The sequence below is a fragment of the Carassius carassius genome, chromosome 24 (genome assembly GCF_963082965.1).
Source record: "Carassius carassius chromosome 24, fCarCar2.1, whole genome shotgun sequence".
In the NCBI taxonomy this organism is placed as follows: Eukaryota; Metazoa; Chordata; class Actinopteri; order Cypriniformes; family Cyprinidae; genus Carassius; species Carassius carassius.
Window position 1 is genome coordinate 28174789 of NC_081778.1, and position 25540 is coordinate 28200328.

At 35.3% G+C, this 25540-nt stretch overlaps 3 protein-coding genes across 4 annotated transcripts in view; all 3 read right to left on the reverse strand.

Moving 5' to 3' along the window:
* LOC132103372 (RNA-binding protein 42) overlaps window positions 1–25540 on the reverse strand; it is a 77607-nt gene that overhangs the window by 28964 nt on the left and 23103 nt on the right. The window lies entirely within an intron of this gene.
* On the reverse strand, window positions 15038–18590 carry LOC132103714 (sulfotransferase 2B1-like). Its single transcript, XM_059508807.1, has 6 exons — window positions 18258–18590; window positions 17603–17811; window positions 16449–16575; window positions 16077–16171; window positions 15802–15982; window positions 15038–15696 (listed from the first exon to the last, which is right to left on the reverse strand). The coding sequence occupies exons 1-6, from the start codon at window positions 18394–18396 to the stop codon at window positions 15581–15583; spliced, it is 867 nt and encodes a 288-aa protein (XP_059364790.1). The 5' UTR covers window positions 18397–18590; the 3' UTR covers window positions 15038–15580.
* On the reverse strand, window positions 19451–24956 carry LOC132103367 (BOS complex subunit TMEM147-like). The gene is made up of 8 exons (XM_059508429.1): window positions 24834–24956; window positions 24406–24518; window positions 23870–23939; window positions 23704–23769; window positions 22641–22777; window positions 22393–22477; window positions 22043–22164; window positions 19451–20184 (listed from the first exon to the last, which is right to left on the reverse strand). Exons 2-8 carry the CDS (start codon window positions 24480–24482, stop codon window positions 20064–20066), a joined length of 678 nt encoding a protein of 225 aa, XP_059364412.1. The 5' UTR covers window positions 24483–24518; window positions 24834–24956; the 3' UTR covers window positions 19451–20063.

A 25540-nucleotide genomic window follows, 5' to 3' on the forward strand; every position in this document is an offset into this window, starting at 1 on the left:
CCAAGGTATCAGAATCAAACTTATGTTGGCTTGACAAAGCATTACATACATGAAAGTTGTAAAATAAATGAGATAATTAAATATGATTAAATCACTGATTTTATGAGATATTGGTAGTTTGGAAATATCATTAACGCTGACAAAATTACAGAGGCTTTGGGTGGTGTACATTAGCAACACAAAGGTCGTTGAATGATCCAGGTAACACATGATAAAAGTAAGTTTCCCTGAACTGACAAATGAAGTTATGGTCAAGGTCAACATGACTGATAAGTGACAAGTTTACTGCCTGCTATTCTCACTCACTGATAGGTTTTCAAGGCCAGAACAAGTGTCAAATCAGTCAGAACACTCTCTAAATTTTGACATGAAATCTCTACTTTACTGATGTGAATAGAACTATGATTAATTCTCTCTCATACTGTTAGGCATAAGCATCTTCAATTACTTCAATTACTCTGTGACCTATTTAAGAAGTTTTATAATGCTCCATTGTGGAGCACGTCTGCTTTTTGGCAGTGATCTAAATGGGTTTATCTGGTGGCAATGGTTTATTTAACTGGAAATAAAGTGAAAACAACATCAGTCACAGCACAGAGCAGTCGAGCATGCAAAAGCTGTGATGCAAGACCTTATCTTCAAAGCCAAAGGTAGAGAAAATTGAATTCATTTTAAGACCTTATCTTTCAAAATCATCCCCTTGAGTGTGAACATCCTGGAAATTGACCGTTTTGGGATCTAAAATAAAGTAGCAATTAGCATCCAAATTGCTTCACAATAGTAATTTTAGTGGGAAGGATTATCAGTAAATAACATAATTTTAGTCTGTTATTCATACTACACAAAAAAATAAAAAATAAAATAATTCTGTAAAATAAGGAAATTAAGGAATTTTCCATATAGATTTTTTAAAGATGTTCTACTTGTATTTAGAATTTTTGCACTGCATTTTGTTGCATTTTAGAGTCAAAGGAAATTAATGGATAATGCCCTGGCAGACAATTTCCAGTAAATTTTTCATTTGTTTGTTTATTTAAGCTATTATTGTATGGCTTCAGATGATTTGGAATATAGTGCACAACTCATAAAATGGTTGTAATTTCAACAGCAAAAGACTAAAAATCTACGGTAAAAAAATAAAAATAATAATCTGACATTTCTTAATACCTTATACTTAATAAGGTAAAATTTAACATTTTTGAAGTGAAAAAGAACTCCAATTTTCTTATCAGTTACCGTATGTACATTAGAGTTTTATTTTATATCTTATGTTGTTAAATTAATGTTTCTGACATTATTTTGATGATATTTTATCTATTGTCAATGTAACTTTAATCATTACCACCAGTGTGTGTTTTTTTATTTTGTTTTGTGTGTGTGTGTGTGTGTGTGTTTCTCAGTCTATTATAAAGGATCATGTAAGCCACTTTGGTTTAGAGACCAATTTCTCACTTCTTTTTGTTTATTAGCATGCATATTACTAACATATTGGTACTTATATAACACATGCATTAATGCCTTATTCTGCACAACCATATTTTAGATCCCTTAATCCCACCCCAAATCTTAATTTAACAACTACCTTACTAACTATTAATAAGCAGCAAATTAGGAGTTTATTGAGACAAAAGTTGTAGTTTATAGTAAATTAATAGTGAGAATTGAACTTTAAAATAAAGTGTGAGCAAGAAACAAAACCGGTATCAGTTATTGATGTTTTAGCCTGTTTGTCTGGTTTTTTTTTTTTTTTTTTTTTTTACTGTAAAGGTAAGTTCAAACCATAAAGCCTAAAATTTTGCTACCATCATTTTTCTGGCAACCACAGCTGACATTGTTTTACTAGAAATTTCACAGTTTTTTTTAACTGTATAATAATAATTATTTGCTCTTTTTAGTGCTCAGCAATAATAAAAAAACAATCTTTCTTTTTGTGTTTCACAAATGAAACAACACTGAAGGATGAGTAAATGCTGATGATTTTTATTTTGCCAGAACTGTTTTCTGAATCCCATCTTGGTAGCAACAAAGGCACAGTGTAATCTGGTTTTCCACCAACTGTGAGATCTGCGCCACTCCTGTTCTCTCAGAGACCTCCACACCTCTGACCTTATCAGCAATGAGGGCAACTGGCAAGCACGGCTTCCCAGCACCTCGATGCTTGATAGCAGGTCAATCAAAGGCAATGCATGGTCTCATGCAGCGGTCCTCTGGGCCTCTGGGAATGAAGTCCACCCATTAAGGACCTCATATCAGAGTGATTATCGCCCCACTCATTTTCTTTCATTATGAGGGAGCATGTGCTTTCAAAGCTTGGCAGCAGGAGATGAAAAGACGGTTGTTATTTATCTTTTTTCAACACTTTTCTACATTTTAGTGAATTTTAGGCCTTGATTATAATGTCTTTTCAATTTGAAATAGATCCCATGGAAGCTCGGATGATCTGTAGTACATGTCCCAAGCATTTGCCAAATCTCCAGAGTAAAGGAACTTCCCTTTTAAGAACCCCAAAACAATGAGCCAACTCCCTCCAGTTTAGGGATGCCACACGACGCCAGCTCCCAGAAGTGTAGGTCAGCAACTGTTCCAGTCTTTGTCCTTCTCTCTGCCTATTAAACAAACAATAGTTGCACAGACAATGGGGTGTTAGTCTGGAGCCAGTAGCGTAGTGTTGACATGTAATAAAAACATGCTAGTAAGAAACGCATGCAAACACGCACGCAGGCAATTAGGTTATTGTCTGGGACATCTAATCTGGGCTGTCTGATGTATATTTACATCTGATAAATGTAAAATGTACATTTATCAGAATGATAAATTTCTATTGGAAATATAGCTTAGAATTTTTAATTTATGTTTGTTTATTTGTTTATCTTCTTATTAGTCCCTAGTAAAATATATATGTATATATATATAATCCAAGAAAGAATAGCATAGAATTGTATATTTATCAGAATGATTGTGGTTCTAAAACTCCCATAGATTTCTATTGAAAACTATTGAAAACTATAGTTCAGAAATGTAATTTCCAAAAATGTAAAATGAATGATTGAATGAATGAATGTTCAGGTGCATCTCAATAAATAAGAATATTATGGAAAAGTATCATTTATTTCAGTAATTCAACTGTGAAACTTGTGTATTAAATAAATTCAATGCACACAGACTGAAGTAGTTTTAGTCTTTGGTTCTTTTAATTGTGGTGATTTTTGCTCACATTTAACAAAACCCCACCAATACACTATCTGAACAAATTAGAATATGGTGACATGTCAATCAGCTAATCAACTCAAAACACCTGCAAAAGTTTTCCTGAGCCTTCAAAATGGTCTCTGAGTTTGGTTCACTAGGCTACACAATCATGGGGAAGACTGCTGATCTGACAGTTGTCCAGAATACAATCACTGACACCCTTCACAAGGAGGGTAAGCCACAAACATTCATTGCCAAAGAAGCTGGCTGTTCACAGAGTGCTGTATCCAAGCATGTTCACAGAAAGTTGAGTGGAAGGAAAAAGTGTGGTAGAAAAACCAACCGAGAGAACCGCAGCCTTATGAGGACTGTCAAGCAAACTGGATTCAAGAGTCTGGAAGAAGGTTGGAGAAGCTCATAGCCCAAGTAGCATAAAGTCCAATGTTAAGTTTCCACAGTCTGTGAAGATTTGGGGTGCAATGTCATCTGCTGGTGTTGGTCCATTGTGTTTCTTGAAAACCAAAGTCATTGCACCTGTTTACCAAGTAATTTTGGAGCACTTCATGCTCCCTTTTGTTGACCAGCTTTTTGAAGTTGCTGATTTTATTTTACATTTTTTACATTTCATTTTATTTTGTTGGTTAAATGACCATGGTGTTGGTGTCCTTGACTGGCCAGAAAACTCCCCAGACCTGAACACTAGAGAGAATCTATGGGCTATTGTCAAAAGTAAAATGAGAAACAAGAAACCAAAAAATGCAGATGAGCTGAAGGCCACTGTCAAAGAAACCTGGGCTTCCATACCACCTCAGCAGTGCCTCCATGCTGATCACCTCCATGCCACGCCAAATTGAGGCAGTAATTAAAGCAAAGGGAGCCCTTACCAAGTATTGAATACATGTACAGTAAATGAACATACTTTCCAGAAGGCCAACAATCCACTAAATGTTTTTTTTATTGGTTTTATGACGTATTATAATTTGTTGAAATGTGAATTAGTGGGTTTTTGTTAAATGTGAGCCAAAATCCTCACAATTAAAAGAACCAAAGACTTAAACTTCAGTCTGAGTGCACTGAATTTATTTACAAGTAATACACGAGTTTCACAATTTGAGTTTAAGAACTGAAATAAATGAACTTTTCCACAACATTCTAATTTACTGAGATGCACCTGTATATTTATCAGAATTAATAGGTTTCTATGTTTTTATTAACTATAGCTCAGAAAATGTTTATTTATTTTATTTAATTTTACTTTTATCTATACTCTGTAAAAAAAAACAAAAATTCTAACTGATGTAACACTAATGACCTGATGGTATTTCAGCTGTTCCATATTAATGAATCCTGTCTCTCTAACACATTCTGCACTCAAAGACCAGAACGTGAGTAAACAAGGACCTTCGTTTTACAACATCTTCCAACATAATTCACCTTTTGGGGCGCCGCGATGTCGGCAACATCCTGGCGTGGGTGACAGTTATTACATCTATTGAGACTGTCCAGGGATACCCGCGCGAGCCTCAAAGAAGAAATAAAACACCCACATTCCTAAACACACACACAAACTTTTCTTTACGCTCTTTATGTAAGTCCTTAATAATATGTATTTTGAATAGGTTTGTGTGTTGCATAAAATGGTTAATTCTGTTATGCGAGGATTATAAGTTGCTGACTTGTAAATTGGAAATGTTTCTCCTAATTTTAATGTTCTCAAATAGAATCATGAGTTTTAAACCTACCCCCCTGACCAGGTCGTAAAACTTTATGACCTAACTGACAGAACAGCAAAGATGAAGATGAATTCTGAATCATTACGTTTGTTGGACCTTTCAAATATCGCGCGATTCCGCAGCAGCCCCGGAAGACACGAAAGAACACACGCACGCTGGTCTGGCGAGTCACAAAGAGACCACATGCAAGTATCATTCTCTATGGAGATTTAAATGCTGCTTAAAGTTTGTCTATTACCTTTTCAAGGTGATTTGATTCGTTGTTGTCTTTCAAGGGTTACTGTTTGTGAGTTTGCATAACTGAGCGCATAATTCTGTGATCACGCCTAATTCTCTCACCTCTCTCTCTCATTTTCTCACACTCATTCTCTCTCTCTCTCCCTCATTTGGATTCCGTTATGTCTTGTACAAAGTTACTGTCTGTATTGACGTACGCGTATTTACTCTGTGTGATTTGTAGTTTGATGTATTATTAGTTAAATTATTAAAAACCAATATATATTCATGATTGCCTCTGTCTAAACGCTCACATCACGAGTCAATGAAATGTCTGATCTTTAGCGACAAGCTCTTTACTTTTTAGTAACCCGAAATTTCATAATGATAGGATTATGTTTTCATGGCCAGAGAATATTTTTCCTTGAATTATAAGAAGTGATAACTTTATTTGAAAGTTGATAAGCAGTGTTGGGGAGTAACTAGTTACATGTAACGGCGTTACGTAATTTAATTACAAAATTATTGTAACTGTAATTATTTACAGTTACTAAGAAAAATTAGTAATTAAATTACAGTTACTTATGAAATTTTTAACGATTACAAAGGGGATTACATTTGAATATTTACACACATCCACATACAGATTTAACTGATTTCTTTCCCAAATTGCACTGACTATTCTGAGACATACTGCCCTGATAATTTCCGGGATGCGGAAACACAGTCTGGTTCGTAGAATCCAGTCATAAATACGGAATGCCTAACGCGGACGGAATATGCCACATTTTGGATGACTAAATCAAAAGTAGGTCAGTACACTTGAATCAAAACATGACATCGACTAGTGTCTGTGAATATAAAGCCCCAAAAATGCAATATATGACTTGCACATTCTGCGTGTCTGTGGAAATCAGGCGCGGACTGGACACCGGGAGAACCAGGACAATTCCCGGTGGCCTGGCAGCCGATTTTGCCCTCCATTTAATATCATTATTGTATAATTGCCTGCCGAATGTACTAAATCGATCATTTGCAAATCCGCCATTTGATAATTAAATCTCTAATAAATCTTGAATTTTTAGTCATGACTCGCGCGCTCTCCGTGCCTCCGCCAAACGGTTTGGATCAGACTCAGAGTAATCAATGCGAGAGAGAGAGAGAGAGAGAGAGAGAGAGAGAGAGAGAAAGAGAGAGAGAGAGAGAGAATAGAGTGGAGTGTGGAAGCGCACAGCTGGAGCAAAGAAGCAGAACTACTGTTCAGGGTTTCAGGTCAGTTTCATCTGTAAAGATGCTTTTTTGTCTTTGTTTTTTTTAATCAACCAGCAGCACGTTGCTCATCAGTCATCACTCAAAATACTATATAAAGGACATCATTATTATCAGTTGTAATGTTACAGTAGTAATTTAGCTGAAAAAAAAAATCAGATTTTTTTTAATAGGTTTAGGGGGAGCTACGACAACACCACAACCCTTACGAAAATTATTATTTTAATATTCAACTATAAATCCAGAGAAAATGGTTACTATTGTTTAACTGTGGTAACCAAAAATGAAAAAATATTTTACAAATGTATTTATTTAAAAATAAATACAAATCAATTTGCAAAAAAAAAAAAAGGTTATTTTACTTTTATATAGACTAATAAAAGCATGTTTAACTTTTGTAAGGGAAAAACATGACTTGTTTACAGTATTAGGATTTTTCTATAAAGATATTGTAGTATTGTAGAGTATTGTATTGTAAAGTATAGTTTTGTTCAATCTTGAGTATTAAAGTCATACGAGAGATGGATAACAGGGCAAAATAAAGAGACTGAAGAGAAAAATGGAAGTGAAGGTGCAGTTCAGGAGAGAACTTTTAATTATTGTCCCCAAATTAAAGATTAAATGTTAATATGTCCCCAAATTAAAGATTTAAACCTTTTTTTTTTATGTCAGGTCCAAACAAAAAATAGTTTTGTCCATGAACTGGTTTGTATGAGTTTGAATTTTCCAGTCTGAATTTTTTTCCCAGTCCGTCCCTCCTGTAAATTAATGGCAAAGACATGGTTTCATTTACTACACATAAGCCTACTGAAGCTCGCAGTGTTTTCAACCTCTGCCGCCTCAATATAGGAATACACGAGCACATAAACATAATTTCTAGAACTGCTCTGTGTCACTTCATGTGCATTTTACTTATTTTGAGAAAACTATCATCATATACAAAGAGACCGTAGTTTCAAAAAAACACCAATATTTCAAGAGTTTATTACACAGAATACGTCACATGCTTATTAGATAACTGTATTTAAGTTGATGTATATGCTTTTATTTATTATTCTTTAATTTTCACAAATTTATAAAAGTAATCAAAAAGTACTCAAAAGTAATTAGTTACATTACTTTAATAAAGTAATTGAAAAAGTTACACTACTATTACATTTTAAACAAGGTAACTTGTAATCTGTAACCTATTACATTTCCAAAGTAACCTTCCCAACACTGGATATCACTACAATTCATGTGAAGAATGGAATATTGACATATTAATGAGTAAATTACAGTGCCTTGTAATGAGTTATTGATATATACAATTGACCTATTTTTCATCTTCAATAAATTTAATGTAACTGTCATATGAGATATATATATTGATCATATTCCTGATTAATTATTAAAATTCACTATATATCATTTGAGTTAATTATAATGTACAACCCAGTGCGGCTACACTGATTAACAGTTTTATATAGTGGACAAACAAGAGTCAAGAGTGAGGGAAAATACAATAAAATAAATAAATATATCAAATAAAGAATTTAGCAACTGTGTTGTTTAGTTATTGTCACGCTGTCTGGTCTCTGTTTTCCCTCGGTGTCCACTAGTGGTCTCACTTCCCCATAGGCACCTCACCGTAGGCACTACAATTCCCACTAAGCCTTGTCCCTTCATCACAGTATTTGCACTCCTGTTAATTGCACTCAGGTGTCTTCACTTGTTAGTCATTATCCTCCCTATATTAACCAGTCCATTTCTGTTTGTCTGCATGGAGTCCTTACTTTCCGTCACCTGGTTTCCTCGCGTTCCTAGTTTTCGAGTTCCTGTTCCTGATCCTGTTTGTTTGTTTCTGTTTTGGACTGATGTTTGGTTACGACCCCGGCTTTTTTTGACTCTGATTTTGGATTGCCCAATAAATCTCACACTGCACTTGGATCTCACGTCTCCTGTGCTCCCGAACGTGACAGTTATTTGTTTTGTTTTTGCTTTTTATGGCATGTAATTACCATGATTATCCAAAACTTATTCTGCTTAAACTTCTGAACCAAAACAACTTCTGTGATGTTGTGATGTAAAACTTCAAAGAATAGCACTCATAATAAAACATTTTATGTACATTCTTCAAAACTTCTTCTTTGTGTTCTACAGGAAAGAAAAGATTGAAATGGCATGAATGTGTGTAAATGTTGACAAAAATATTCCTTTTTAAGATGCACTAAACTATACACCGATGTACTGAACAGTAGTCTAAAGATTCAAATATATGTACAGCACATTACTCCATTTGTTAAAAGCTGGCAATAAAGCACTTCTAAACTTAAGGAAATCTATAAAGAATACATTTTATAGTTCAAAATAGACAAGGCAGCTATATAGAGGTTCCTAGTACGTGTCATTTGTGTAAAAGAGGAAGGAAGGTAAGAGATGATTTACTACAGTGTATTTTTGATGTACAGTGGACAGTAAAGGACAAAATATCTGGCTTGAAACTGGGAGCACCAAAGCTCACTGTAAACTTCAATTGCACTGTGATAGAAATAGTGTATAATATTTCCCAAAATGGTTTTAATTAAACTAACACAAAAAGGAAAGGGAATTTTTAATGTTTCAGCTCTTTGTTGAATGTACTTTATCAACACAGCATTTGTAAGACTAGCAAAGTTTAGTTTTTAGAATAAAGCAGTTGTTCCTCTGATGTCTCTGCCATGCTGCTGGAGTTTTTATATTTGTGTATGAGAATTAGTGCGAAGTCAAAACAAAGGTGGAGTGTCCATCTCATTTAATGTAAAGCCTTGTCTTATCACTCAGGTGAAGATAATCATTCAGACAATAGCAGGAAGATGACAGCATTTCAGCATTAGTAAATAAAACCACATGAATAAATTCCAAACAGGACCAATGAATGCCGCAGAAGATAACAGTGCTAACAATAAGACGTAGCCGACCGGTTGTGATGTTGCCAATGTCTGTATTAATTAATAATATAATGTTCAGTGTCTGTATTATTAATGGCATGTTGACAGTAATGTAACATATAAACAGTCTAAAGTGAAGTGACATTCAGCCAAGTATGGTGACCCATACTCAGAATTTGTGCTCTGCATTTAACCCATCCGAAATGCACACACACAGAGCAGTGAACACACACACTGTGAGCACACACCCGGAGCAGTGGGCAGCCATTTATGCTGCGGCGCCCGGGGAGCAGTTGGGGGTTCGATGCCTTGCTCAAGGGCACCTCAGTCGTGGTATTGAAGGTGGAGAGAGAACTGTACATGCACTACCCCCACCCACAATTCCTGCCGGCCCGGGACTCGAACTCACAACCTTTCGATTGGGAGTCCAACTCTCTAACCATTAGGCCACGACTTCCCACAAAATGTATGTAATGATTTTTAGGAGTTTCTTATTAGCCAGTTGTCATAATTAGGTTTACTGGGAGTCCAATTATGTAAGTAAGTAAGTAAATAAATAAATACATTTCCCAACAGCTGAAAGTATTAAAAGAAAATATTTGTGAAAAAAAGCACAAATATAAAAATCCCACTGAATATTTGTGGACTGCAAAAAGCTGATGACCCACTGAATGCCTGTAAATAAAAGCTGAAATATATTTTTTAGCTATTTTGGAGACAGCTAATAGAATGAGAGGACCTAATTTAACACAGGAGATGTGGAGGTTGTGGGTTTGTGAAAAACTTCGTTTGAATGCTTTTAGCCTCAGTTTATCTAAATGGACGATAGGTGAACATTTACGAAACTTTACAAACAAGACCTTTAATGCTTTCTTTAACATAAGAGACTGCAGTCATTGAGTGGACTGGCTATTGGTCCTGAGGTCTGTGATGGTCTGTGGTGATGTTTTAACCCTTCAGTAACTGTAAATTCAGTAATCTGAAATAAATGCATGATGATGCATCAAACAAAAACTATATGCTTTGTCTGCAAAAGGTAATATTTGCAAGAAAGCAAGAAGCCTAAATCTTAAAGTGCCCCCGAATCAAATTAAGTTCAAAGTCTGGAGTTATAAAACTTTCACCAAACAGCTGGCAAATACAAACCCATCTGCTTGTCTTTGCCGCGGTATATCAGTAAACCTGTGACCTGGTGAAAGTCCTCTGTGCTGCTACCATGGAATTGCATTAGGCCCAATTAAATACCCACAATGCACTGTTTCTTCAGAGGCCACCCACACTTCCAGACAGAAAGATCTCAGAATAGCAAAGAAAAATAAACTATATTGGCTCGATCAGGAAACTACAGCACTACGACAAATGCTGACCCAGATAACAACACATAAAAACAAGACTGAAATAATGAGTTTATTTGGAACATTCTTCTAAATTGGCAAATGACATATTATTATTATAAATTAAAATAAAAAGCCTAAAAAAGTTTGTTTTGGGGGGAGTCTTGGTTTATCTTGAACCCTTTGAAGCATGTATAAATGTAATAATTTCCTTTTTATACACTAAAAAATGCTGGGTTGTTTCATATTTGAACAAAAGTTTGGTTGCAACAACCCAGCATTTGTTAGAGTGTAAGACTTACATTATCAAAGGTTTTGGGTTAGTAATGCACTTATTTAATAAAAAATATAGTAAAAATAGTAATATTATGAAATATTATTACGATATAAAATTACTTTTCTATTTTAATTTTATTTTAATGTATTTTAAAATGTTATTTTTTCCTGTGATGGAATCACTGAATTTTCAGCATCAGTACTCCAGTCTTCAGTGTCACATGCTCTTTCAGAAATCATTCTAACATGCTGATTTGCTGCTCACGAAACATTTATTATTACTTTCAATGTTGAAAACAGTTGTGCACAACATTCACATTGGCTGCTCATTCATCCAGACTCAAGCTCTACAACATGAGGAAAATTCTGAGTGAGTGAGCAGTTTTAATTTTTAAAAGAAATAATAATAATAAAAAAATGAAGAAGAGTTTTAGAAAGAGATATATTTTTATATCTTTTTTTAATTAAGCTTTAAAAGAAAGAAAGAAATAAAGAAAGAAAGAAAGAAAAAAGGAAAGAAAGAAAAAAAGAAAAAAGAAATTGTTGAATTGGGCCAGATAGAGGAACCTTTGAAGAAGCTAAAAAAAAAGCGGTTATAACATATTTATGGTCACTATTTAATTAATTTCCACCCTTTCATTGGTGTCATTTAACTGTTTTGATGACTTCACTATTATTATAAAATGTACAATATCATAATATAGAAAGTATAATAGATGAGATCAAACCAGACTGACTGGTTACATGTAAATGTTCTGAATCCAACTGTGATTTTTTTTCTGTGCTTTTCAAGTACATTTTCAGTCATCAGATTGGGAAGGATGAGAACAGAATGACAGAATAAAAGGAAATAAATTCCTTTAGAAGACTGAATTACATGAGCACTACCAGTTTACATCAGACATCTTTATCTCTGCATCCCTGGAGTATCGACACTTCTTTAGAGAGTTGAGAGAGACTCTGTCATCCACACCCTTGGACACCCACCATGCCATGCTCAGTCTTTCAGGGACATCAGAGAGGAGACACTTTGATATCTGTCTATTCTAGTGTCCATCCTGTCTAATGATCTAAGCTGATCTTTTATCTGTGTCTGTCTGCATGGCGATGCATATGCGTTCTGTGACTGCAAGTACGCCAGCTGTCTAGTACAGACAGTACGTGAGGATGTATGGGTCCTCCGTCCAATCACAAAGCAATAATGTCAGCGTGCCTGACATCACATCCGCAGCCTATAAGCATGAACAAAAAATGGCATCAACATGCCTGGACGATGCCCACACTCACACGTGTGTCCCGCCCAAAGTGCCCCAATTACAGGAAATCACCGGAAGTTCATTAGTGTTATCGGTAAAGAGGCAGGCATAGAACCCCAGCATAGTCACGTACGGCAGAGGCCCTGGGGTGAAATGCCCTCAGAGGGGAAGACGTACGCTTTACCGGTTTAATATACACTGTTCAGCACGTACACAACAATGCAACTGTAAACGTGAGAGCTTTCACATATGTCAATGCCAGTTTACTTGCAGCCAATCTGGCAACCAATCACAGTGCAGCAGGCTTCATTCAAATATTCTGGAAGTGAATGACATAGATGTGTTTGTTTACAATGATGTCATTTATGTGAAAAAGAATGTGTGTCAGTCTCTGAAGATGGCGATTTAAAATAAATCAATAAGCCAGGTTTAGCAATACAGTGATAAATGTGGTAAAAACACTGTCTTGTGTGGACAATTGCTTTATATCAAATCAACACCTAAACCTAACCTATCAGTTGCATGAAAAAAAAACAATCAAACACACTTTTTCTTTTCTTTTCTACAATGAATACAAAATTTTTTAATGATTAATGTGATCAACAGCTTTATTTCACCCTGGACATGCATAATCAAAAGAAATTCTAACTTTTTCGTAATTTAAAAAAGTTGCTTAAATAATCACACTTATATATATATATATATATATATATATATATATATATATATATATATATATATATATATGACGGGCTGGTCTAAGTATTTCAAAAACTGCTGATCTGCTGGGACACAACCATCTCTAGGGTTTACAGGGAATGGTCTGAAAAAAAAGTAAAATATCCAGTGAGCAGCAGTTGTGTGGATGAAAATGCCTTGTTGATGTCAGAGGAGAATGGGCAGACTGGTTAGAGATGATAGAAAGGCAACAGTAACTCAACTAACCACTCGTTACAACCAAGGTATGCAGAATACCATCTCTGAACTCACAACACGTCAAACCCTGAAGCAGATGGGCTACAGCAGCAGAAGACCACATCGACTGTTGATCCTGTCAGCTAAGAACAGGAAATGGAGTATACAGTTCGCACAGGCTCACCAAAATTGAACAATAGAAGATTGGAAAAATGTTTCCTGGTCTGATGAGTCTCGATTTCTGCTGCAAAATTCAGACAGTAGGTTCATAATTTGGCCTAAAGAACATGAAAGCATGGATTCATGCTGCCTTGTCTCAACGGTTCAGGCTGGTGGTGTTGGTGTAATGGTGTGGGGGATATTTTTGGCACACTTAGTACCTATTGAGCATCGTTTAAACACCACAGTCTACCTGAGTATTGTTGGTGACCATGTCCATCCATTTATGACTACAGTGTACCCATCTTCTGCTGGCTACTTCCAGCAGGATAACGCACCATGTCACAAAGCTCAAATCATCTCAGACTGGTTTGTTGAACATGACAATGAGTTCACTTTACTCAAATGGCCTCCACAGTCACTAGATCTCAATCCAATAGAGCAGCTTTGAGATGTGATGGAACGGGAGATTCTCATCATGGATGTGCAGCCGACAAATCTGCAGCAACTGCGTGATGCTATCATGTCAATATGGACCAAAGTCTTTGAGGAATGTTTCCAACACCTTGTTGAATCTATGCCTTGAAGAATTAAGGCAGTTCCGAAGGCAAAAGTTGTACCTAATAAAGTGGCCAGTGAGTGTATATCTTGTATGTGTGTGTGAGTATAGGCTGTTTATTAGTACTTATAAAGCACCCATTAATGACTTCTTCTGCATGACCATATTTTTAATCCTTTAATCCTATCCCATACCTACCTTAACAACTACTAACAGTTAATAAGAATCGGTCCCCATACATATTACAAGAGTAACTGTAATGTGTTGTGCTATGTAGCACACCAGAAAGAGTATTAACCAAAAATTCTCTTTTAATTTTAAATCCACAAGGAATACACACAAGAGAATCGTAGGAGCAAAAGTAGCTCATGCAATGGTAAAGCAAAAATAACCGTCAGTGACCCCCGCTCTGCCATCAGTGATTTAACTGTAATGTTAAGCGATGAGAATACTTTTTTTACACAAAGAAAAAAAGAAAAAGACTTAAGTCAACAATTCCTCTCCTCTGTTTTTCTCCACATCACTGAAGCGGCATTTTGGAAAATATGAGCTGAATTCTCGTTGCTTTGTAATTTTAAGGATTAAACACTGATGGCGGACGGACTATTCTGATGACGTCTTTCATACTTTTCTGTATGAAAGACGTTTTCTTCTTTCATACCTTGACTTGGAATTTACTAGGCAGTCTATGGGACAGTAAAAATAATAGTAATACTATAATAGTATTGAGTTGTACAATTCTCTTATACTCTGTGCAACTCTATAGAGGACACACAATTTTGACTGATCTTTTTTGCCATTTTTCTTTCCTTTAGGGAAAGTGTAGCAATTTAAAGAATCGTTCACCCAAAAATATACATTTGCTGAAAGTTTACTCACCAGGCCATCCAAGAAGTAGATGAGTTTCTTTTTCTGAATGGGTTTGGATAAATTTAGCATCACATCACTTGCTCACCAATGGATTCTCTGCAGTGAATGGGTGCCGTCAGAATGAGAGACAAACATCTGATAAAAACATCACAACTTCAAATTGTTGCTTCTGGCTAAAATAGGAAGTACTCTTTCCACAATTTGTCCAGTAGATTTTGTGATGTTTTTATCAGCTGCTTGGACACTAAATTTCAAATTTGACCAATCTTTAGCATTTTGTCATTTTTGAGTGAACGACAGCATTATTTTAAGGAAAGTCAAGAAACCTCACACAGAAATACACATGATGATTGTACTGTTTTTTTTATACATAAAACTTCATATAAGCATAAACAGCTCATATTCATGAATTTTTGTTATGCATTTATATGAAAGTATACTGAAACATTTCTTATGCTTAATGCAGAACCATGAGTAAAAGAGATGCTGGGTTCCCCCGATTAGATAAATGAAAATGTATAAGATAAATTACGTTTATGTGGAATAAACATTATATTTTCGAATAATATTTCACTTTGAAAAGCAGTCCTTCTCAAAAATACACCCCATCATTGTGTGATCACAAAATAATTAAATATTACAGTGTCTGAACTTGCAACTTCCCTCAGTGACACAAAACTGATGTTTGATGTCGCATCCTCACTTGTTATGTTATGTAAAAACTGTCTTGCACTTTAATGTCTTATCATCTTGAGAAATTCCAACATAGCTTCAGGACAGCAGAGGACGTCGCGGCAATGAACTTGAATCAACACAAAGTGAATTAAACAATCACATGTTCCATCTATGACTGTTTATTTTGATGTGCACCGAGATGTCATGACAAGAGATTCACTCATTCCTCATCCCACGGGAATCTGATGTTACTTCCTTTCATGTCCTCTTGAATTACAGCCGTGAACTTGGCATCAAGCTCAGGGCTGAAGTGATTCTTCCAGTCTCCAGCGATACCTTTACATAATAAGAGTGTTTCATTCAAGAACAAATAACATAATGTCCAAGTTTTCAATTCAATTAAAAAAGCAGCTCTCAGCTGATGCTTTAAAACCTGGGTACCTTTTCTAAGGAAGGGTGACTTCTTGCTGTCCATAACATTTTCTGGGACCAGAGAGTAGTTTGACATTTTGTTTGTTTTCATATTTTGGAAAGTGCCATGATTGACCACACGATCCAGAGCCTCTGCACTCAGGTCCCGACCAAGAAATTTTAAAATCCGACCCAGGACCTCACGAAGATCCTACAAGTGCAAGAACCTTCATTTTATTACATTGGAAAGTTGCTGCTGCATGCATCTTTCTGATATCTGAACGAGCAGCATCGTTTCACTGTACCTGAAACATTTCTTCATAGGTGATGTACAGAATTCTGTCACCGAGCTCGTGGTTTTGCCAACTTTTCACATGGTCGGTCCACTTTCCGAACATAACTGTGCAAGCAATTGCAAACTGATCATTTCAATATATTTACACTCTCCGTCTACAAATATCATGTTTGATGCATGTTTATTTTTGAGTACAGAAATGAATCTACTTTAAAAGTGCTTTTAAAGCAGTTAAAAGGGTGTTTTGGGGTAAAGTGGATCTTAAGATGGCAACAACATTGATATAAAAAAATACACCATTATTCAAAAAGTAGTTATTTTGCATTTTTCCTTGTCACTTACTGTATACTGAATACTTACAAAAATTATTAAAATGTCTCACCTTTTCCTGACAGGAATTTGTCGGAGAATTCTTCAAATGTTCCTGGGTCTTCAAGGAACTTGGCCATTTTATGAAAGTGGTACAATGAGACTAAAACATCTTTAGGATTCCGAGCGACATAGATTACCTGGAGACGAAAAACAAGATAATGTGATTAGACACTTTGTTTTGCTTTATTAAAAAAAGAGACTGGTCCGGACATGCATTTTGATATGAAAAAACACTGTAAGAAAATGCAAGGATATTACAATATTTACCAGTAATGAAGTACTGTATTGAGAATTCTACAGTGAAATTAATGCAGGCATGTCATTTTGTACCATAACACACACACGCACTTTACTTAGCTATCTAAATAGGGACATTACATAAACTTCTATTGTTTTAATATACAGTTATACACTTTTTAACCTTAAGCCACCCCTACCACTCACAGAAAATGTTCAGCATTTTTACAATAATAAAAAAAGTTTTTACTTTATTTTTTATAATAGTTTACAAATTAGGATGTCCCCAAATAGAGTTTTTTGGGGATTTTGTCCCCAAAATATGGTTAAATAGGTACACACACACACACAGTATACATTATACATGGGATAGTAGTTTTAACTGTTTTGTTATTTGTCATCATTATGATGATTAGTTTAGAGATTGTTTAGATTTACAGGCTGTGACTAGTGATACTTCTATGAATGGTGACAATCAACAGTATTTAAAATCTTAAAGTGACAACAAAAATTACTGCAGAATAAACCAGCAATTAGTAGAATACACAAATGACCATATAATTCATTCGTGCCACAATGCATGCTAGGAAGTTAAATGGCAACATCACATTGCATTAAAATGCAAATATGTAGCTGTCATTTATTTGTAATAGACTGTAGAAGTACAACTGTTAAAATGACTGTAAAAACATGGCATCTTGTAGCCATAAATAAACTGTAAATGAATACCTTCTTTCGACACTGATGGACCAGTCATTTCATTTGGGCAGTTTAACTGGCCTAACTTTTTTTTTTTTGGACAGCAGATGTCAACACAGGTAAGTGAATGCAGAAAGAAGTACTGTTTCTTTGCCAGTAGTATGTCAAAAGTTAAACATTATCTACACAGACTATGTATTTGTATGACGGTTCTACTGTTTTCTGCACCTTTGCCTTTGACTTGAAAAATGAGGAAGGCATCAAATTATAATGCATGTGGGAGACAATGGCTCGCGGTGAAGGGAGTTTATCAAGGACCACTGGAGCTCGTGTTTCCTCCAGCCATGGAGCCCTGTCCCAGTTAGGGATGGTTTCCACAGATGTCAGGTCTCCTCCATTCAGGAGCGGAGGAAGGATTTCTTGAATCCATGTGGTACCTAAAAACACAGGCAGAGATCATTGAGGATGCACTGATCAAGTTCATGCATGTAAAAAGAAAAAAAAAAAACAATTTTCATTTTGCATTTGAATTACAATGCATAGAATAACGAACAAATCATTATGCAGAATGCATTTGCCTGTGAAGTTCGATATTAAAATGTAAATTAGTTGATATTCTATAAAACAAAATAGTGATTTGCTGTCTGAGGTAGATCAATATGCAGTCATTGCATTCATAACCGGGTAACAACCAAATAACAGTTCCTCGTCGTTTAACTGCTCCACAATATGTGCATGTGAAAAGAAAACTTAGCATCTTTTGAAAAGATTAAAGCTAGGCTATATGGAGAAAATGTAATGCAACAAGTCTTTGCTTACTGTGTTGCATAATGCATGAGATGAGAGATAAATTGTATGCATTGAAAATAAACAATTATCTTACCGGATTTTGGATAGGTAACAGCAAACACATCGTCATCTTTGACTTGGAAATTTTGGAAGTATTTGAGACTTTCCTCTGAATGAGCTACCTTAGGCAGCAGGAGACCATGGTAAACCAGATACAGATCACTGTCCGCCATTCTCTGTTGACCTGGACTTTGAAAAACAAGAGGAGAGAGGAGAGAGAAGGAGAGCAATTGATGGTGAGAGTGTTCATTAAGCCAACTGGGAGTCGTAAATCTGCAGCTGACATTTAAAGGAGAGTTTAGGGAAAAGGTTACTTGGAACTTACAAAGGGAAATATTATGTGCAAAAACAAAACAATAAAAAAATAAAAAAAGGATAGCTTTTTTTAAACAAGGAATTAAACAAATACTTTATGATTACTATATCCATAATATCCAGTGTACAAAAAAAGGAAAAAAAACAAAAACAAAACATGAGAAGTTTATAAACAAACCTCAATAAACAAATCAAGATAATCAAAGATGAAAAGAATGTTCAAAAGGGTTTGAAGAAAAAAAAACTTACAAATAATTTAGAATAGGGCTCAAAAGAAACAACGAAACTGACTGTAAAAAGGATAGAAAGAAAAAATATAATGTAACAAATCTCCAAAGAACAAACCAAAGAGGCATAAAAAAAGTTTAAGAGTTTTAAGGAAAGAACAACAGCTTGAAATAGAATTCTGTAAAAAAGAGATTTTAAAAGAAAGATTATCCAAGAGTGAAACGCCACTGATTTTTACTCTTTATTCATTTATTCACTCTTTATTCATGTTTTTTTTTCCGCTCAGGTGTGGTTATATGGAGATTGAAAACAATGCTCTTTGATTTTAAATCTGTGGGGCTGGTTTGTAATTACACATTCATTATCATTGCATGTAAACTTTATGGCTTGTTTAATAGTTGATAAGAAGGGTGAAAACAAGTTCAATCATCACAGTAACCTTTCTATATGAGTGCAAAATGAAGATAATGCACGCTTAGAACTTATCAACTTGTTGATAATTGCAGGTTAACATTAAAGTCTTTTTAAAGCTTAGTTAAATGAACTGGCAGGCAACATTTCTTGAGGTTAAAACATTTTAGCCATTTTTAAAACAGCCAAACATATACAGGTAGGATATTTATCTTTATTTAACTATAGAACGGAGTGGGTAATTATGGTAAACAACTTTTTTTCCACAAGCTCTGTTTTTTCCTGACACACTTTATTACTGGTCAATAAGACAGTTTAAACTGCTTTATATACATCACCAGTTGCTGTTTTTTTATTATTATTTTTTATTAGCAGAGTCCAAACATCAGATAAAAATACCACAATAATCCACAGGTGATGCACACAACTTGTTCCTAGATAGTTCCTTGTCAAGGAAGCACAACAAAATGTAAATACACAAACACACACACATATACATACATATAAAATGCATGTTGGGTTTAGTTTGTTCATATGGTGATATTTTATAATAATTAAATTCTACCATACAAAATCTGCAAATTAGTTTTATCCCATGTATCTTTAGTAATAAATTACTTGGTCGTTAAGAAGGATTTTCTTGGTGTATGTTTCACCATTACTGGTTTATCTACCAAAACTGTTCAAGTATTCCTTCATACTGATATCTAATATTTATTTAGTTAATAGCATAAAGTATAAACACACGTTCACTAACAACGCTTATACTCTCACAGTCTCCTTGAGGCATATAAAAAAAGTCAACAGTATTCCAAGTAAGAATGTAGATTTGCTCTTCAAATACTTGAAATGTCCTTTGAGTGAAGGCACTGTACAGTAGAAGTGTTTAGTTGCTGTGAACGAGTGTGACGAATAGGAAGAGTGAACACAGGGAGATGGCACCAGTGAGCACAGCCTTCACTAGGAGAGCCGTCCAGCTGCCCAGGAGGAAAACATGAACAAACAGTCTGGAGAAGAGACACAAACATGGAAATAAACAGTTACGTGCAGTTAAAACTCAAAACAAGGAGCATAAGATTTCTTTAAAATTAGACACAGTGACTTAATACAGAAACGTATATCAACATATTACACATTTATTTCTGTAGTTTATAGTGTGCATATATTAACACAACCATAAAACACTCGGATTACCTACTACACAACACTAATACTGTAACCCACAATGCAATTTTCCTGCAACACTGAATTCAAAATGTGAAAAAATGCACAATGCTCACATGCTAGACGAAAAGGTAATTTTACATGACATTCTACTGTATTAAATGTTTTATACTGTGTACTGCATTTCACTTGCTATTAAAAACAGTAAGCAGTATACAGTGCATAGTATGCAATATTTTATATTCAATAAGCTAGTATTTAATCACACAAACAGCCAGAAACTAACGGCAAGAAAATCAGGCTTAAGGCAACAGTGCCATCTAGAGGAGAGACAAACAAGTGCACCAGTCCTCAAAATACTGCTCTAATAAATTAAACTGTACTGTATCAAATAAGAAATTATCAATTAATTGTGATAAATTAAATAATAATTAAAAAAGCCTCTAATTATTATACAACTAAATAATTAACTTATTTGATTTACAAGTTAAATGAAATGTTCAGTAGTAGATTAATGTGGGTTGTTTAAATGATACAGAAATGCTGTCCAAATGCTGTCCAATGTTGAAAATTACAGATAATTATTTTTGTGTCATAAAAAAAAATGCTCCACATGGCTCTGGGGGGTTAATAAAGGCCTCTTGATGCATTTTTGTAAGAAAGAAATCCATATGTGAATGTAAAGTGACGTGTGGCCAAGTATGGTGACTGATACTCAGAATTTGTGCTCTGCATTTAACCCATCCAAGTGCACACACACAGTAGTGAACACACACCCGGAGCAGTGGGCAGCCATTTATGGTGCGGCGCCCGGGGAGCAGCTGGGGGTTCTGAGCCTGGCTCAAAGGTTGCACCTCTTCGTGGTGTTGAAGATGGGAGAGAGTATTGGTTAATCACTCCCCTCAGCTACAATTCCTGCCAGACCTGAGACTTAAACCCACAACCTTTGGGTTACAAGTCCGACTCTCTAACCATTAGGCCTCGACTGCACCTTAATCTCTAGCTTTCGATAACTGTTGTACATGTGTTCACGAGAAAGTGCCATTCCGGTAAGATGTAGGCATATCGTAAGCTCCAGTGAGAAGGGCCGAACACGGAAGAGCAGAAGAGAGAGCAATACAAAACACCAGTCACAAATTACAAAGTAAAAAACGAGGATTTGTAAAGAAAAATGAGGGAGGATTTCGATATAAGCCAAGAGGAGAATGGTTTTCCTTCGCTAAACAAAGGAGACTTTGTTTCCTTTGCTCCTGTAAACAAAACTTGGTTCTGGTGAGACTAGCATATTCTCACAGGAGCTCATGCTACACATAATGTACGTCCTACATCCTCCACTGCAACACCACTCTCTAGTAAACATGTTTACGACAGTTAGTGGAAGCTAGAGATTACAGGTTTTCTTTTTTTACCAAAAGGCATTAATTTGCTTCAGGAGGCCATTATAAACCCCCTGGAGCCGTGGGGAGTACTTTTAATTATGGATGGATGCGCTTTATTGGACTTAACGCCCATTCACTGCCATTATTAAGCTTTGAAGATGGGGACATTTTTTAAATAGAACTTTGATTGTATTCTTTGGAAAGAAGAAAGTCATACACACCTAGGATGGCTTGAGGGTGAGTAAATTGCGGGGTTATTTTCATTTTGAACTATCCCTTTTAAGGCAGAATAAAGATAAACAAGTATGACTGTGATACTCACTCCATGAGAAAGCCCTTATAAACACACAATCCCAGCAGGACGGTAACAGGGAGTCGAAAGCTTTTGGGAAGGTCGTATCGAGTGAACATCCATACTACTGCTGCCATGGCAATATAATGAACCTAATAGGAGTAAAAAAATTCAGGTACAGGATAAAGTAACAGAAGTGAGTAGATCAGACCTAAAAGTTGAGTCCCAATGACTACACACACACACACACACACATATATATATAGAGAGAGAGAGAGCTCTGTTATAGTAAAATAAATAAAATACATACATTTGTGATGCTGATTTTTTTAATGCATACAAACACAAAATCTAAAGCACAAAGTAAGCACATATCTTACCAGACTGATGTTGGAATCGAAGCTCATTTGAATGTATTTCCAGTCAAACTCAATGCCACGAGCTCCCACCCATAACGGAATACATCTGTTTAGAATGAACAGACAATATATTCTTTTACAGTACTGATCATTTCTCACACTTGGGACTCCAAAATCTTGAACAAAAGAGCCCAAGCATATCTGGTTACTGCCAGTGAAAATGATGATGATAGTGATTGACAGCGTATCCCTCATGATGATCCGAATACCTTGACATGATGAGCTCGGCTGTAGCCCAGCCCATAGCTGCCACCATGATCTTATATTCACCCTTCCCAGCATTCCTAGACATAACCAGATGAAGACCTAGAAGATCAGCCAAGTCCACTGTGGCCTTCATGAACTCCTGGGGTTAACAGGACATGAATGAATCAAGTTAACATGATTATTTGCACTGCCAGCATGGTTGAAATAATAATGTGTGAACAAGTTGTGAGCAAAAAGCCTTAAATGAATAGTTCACCCAAAAATATACATTTGGTGACAATGTGCTCTGTTTCTTCATCCCAATAGATTTGGAGAAATTCAGCATCACATCTCTTCCTCTTCCTCTGCAGTGAATAGGTGCAGAGACAATGCGCAAACATCTGATAAAAACATCACAATAATCCACAAGACTCAAGACCATCAGTTAACGCTTTGTGAAGCGAAAAGCTGTGTTTTTAAGGAACAAATCCATCAAAATGTTATTAACTTGAAGCCATTTCCTCTGCCTAAATAAGTCCTCTATCCACAATATCACTCTCTCCAGTGCCAAGTTAACTCATCTGAATCAGAAGAGATATATACACAACAAGCACCTTTCAAAAGTGAAAACGGTCTAAAAAAAGTTCTAAAAAAAAATATATGTTGGTGGATTTTAATGTGATTTTGAAGCATTATTATGCATTATGGACACTTATTTCGGTTTGAAGTTAAAAGAGCTGAATGATTAATTAATTTCTTACAAAAATGCAGCTTTTTGCTTCACAATACCTTAATTGATGGACTGGAGTCATGTGGATATTTTTATCAGCTGTTTGGATTCTCATTCTGACGGCACCCATTCATTGCAGAGGATCCACTGGTGAGCAAGTGATGTAATGCTACATTTCTCCAAATGAAGAAACAAACTCATCTACACTTTGGATGGCCTGACATTATTTATTTATTTTATTTTTGAGTGACCTATTCCTTTCATTTGCCTTGTAATATTTCGAATAAAAGTTATCTATATAAATGCACAATGGAAAGCTCAAAATGAATAAAAACAGTGGCACATTCACAACTCACCCCAACAAAATCATACACGCCAACTGCCCCCTCCCAGGTGGGGAAAAATGTGGCAAGAAACAGCATCTGAAAGTGATAACACACATTTCCAGAAAATCTCACAACATTCTCACTTAGACCCACAAACATTAGAAACATCTTTGTGAGGCCCAAAGGGTTCACTCACCTTGCAGAGCTGCACAAAGAGGTAGGTAGCACCTGCTTGGACACATCTCCAAAATGCATTATATTCAGATCTGACCGAGAGAGAGGGGATTGGAAAAGATAAGAACAGTGGTCACAGCTAAAAACAAAATTTTGATCTGTGTAGCATAAATCATGCACGGATGAAAATTTTTGGATTATTATGCAGTAAAAAAAAAAAAAAAGATTAATTTGCAAACATGTGGATGAGTAAAACCAAATATGTATACAATTATTTTCTGACCATGCCTCAAAAACTGAAAACATTAGTTTGGCATATGAGTTAAGAACATTACACTGACATACTTCAGCATATAAAACAGACATCTTAAATAATGCATACTGCAGCATCCATATTGAGCCAATAATATCTAAACAATTCCATCGAACTTAGCTCGATATAACACTTCAAAGTATGAATATATATATATATATATATATATATATATATATATATATATATATATATATATATGAATAATATATATATATATATATATATTTTATCTAAATACTTACAATCCACTACATTTGTATGTGATGAAATATGGGAAATAGGCCAAGGAAACGCAGTTTCCGAAATGAAAAAGCGTCATGGTAGAACTTTTAGTGTGATTTATTCTCCTCAGATCCTGTAAATACAGAAAAAAACCACATCTATTCTAAATCGTGGATAAACATGTTTCATAAGTTGAATATATCGGAGATGACAAATTATTAAATCTACACCAATTATTGCATCGGTATACATGTTGATGTTGAGTTTTATATATATAGTATACATAGTATTACATAGTATCAGACAGCGTGCTCAATCCGTGAGAAAATAATCGACATATAATTATTTTATTTTACTAATTATATAACTTATTATACAAGGCATTTGTTTCTGGAACTAATTGAAGACTTCTAACGTTAATTACTTAAAAGACTGAATGGTTTCTTACCAACAAAATTGTGATTTTAGATTGAGAGGAGCAGAAAACTAAATCCTCCGGCGCATCACTGTTAAATGTCCGAGCGGAACCGCTATCTATCTGTAGTTCCGCGTCTCACTCTAAACATAGCTTAATACACAGCTATTAAAATAGCTAGGTTTCATGCAAGATACGCCTTGTTATATGCGTTCTTCGTTTCTCTATATTGTACAAAAAAATCACTATGAGTAGGATGCCTAAATATCCAGTTCAGCTTGTGAATCAGTCACGTGTACACGGAGAGAAAAGAGACGGCTGAACACCATAAACGATTAAAATGACTGAAACGTATTATATATTTAGGCTACTATTATTATTATTCAAATAGTTAGACATCAGTGTTTTGGCAAAGACGATACTTGGCAAATACTTTGTTGTCATTTGTGAATGAAAAGGGGAATAAAAATGAACCTTCTTTAGCGTCCCGCCAAGCAATTTTATAATTATATAGTTTTCAGACTATAACCCAAGTCGTATAACTTGTGCACTTACAGTGTTGCGTAATGCGTACAGGAAGAAAAAAACGTGCTATTTATAACTGACAGAACTGACCAATGGGGATTCATCTCTCTGTGGCGTCATACGCGCGCCCCATGGACAAGTATGCACAGAAAACAGTAATGACGTTTGTGTGTGTGTGTGTATACGTTTGATTATGTGTTTTGTATTATACACCA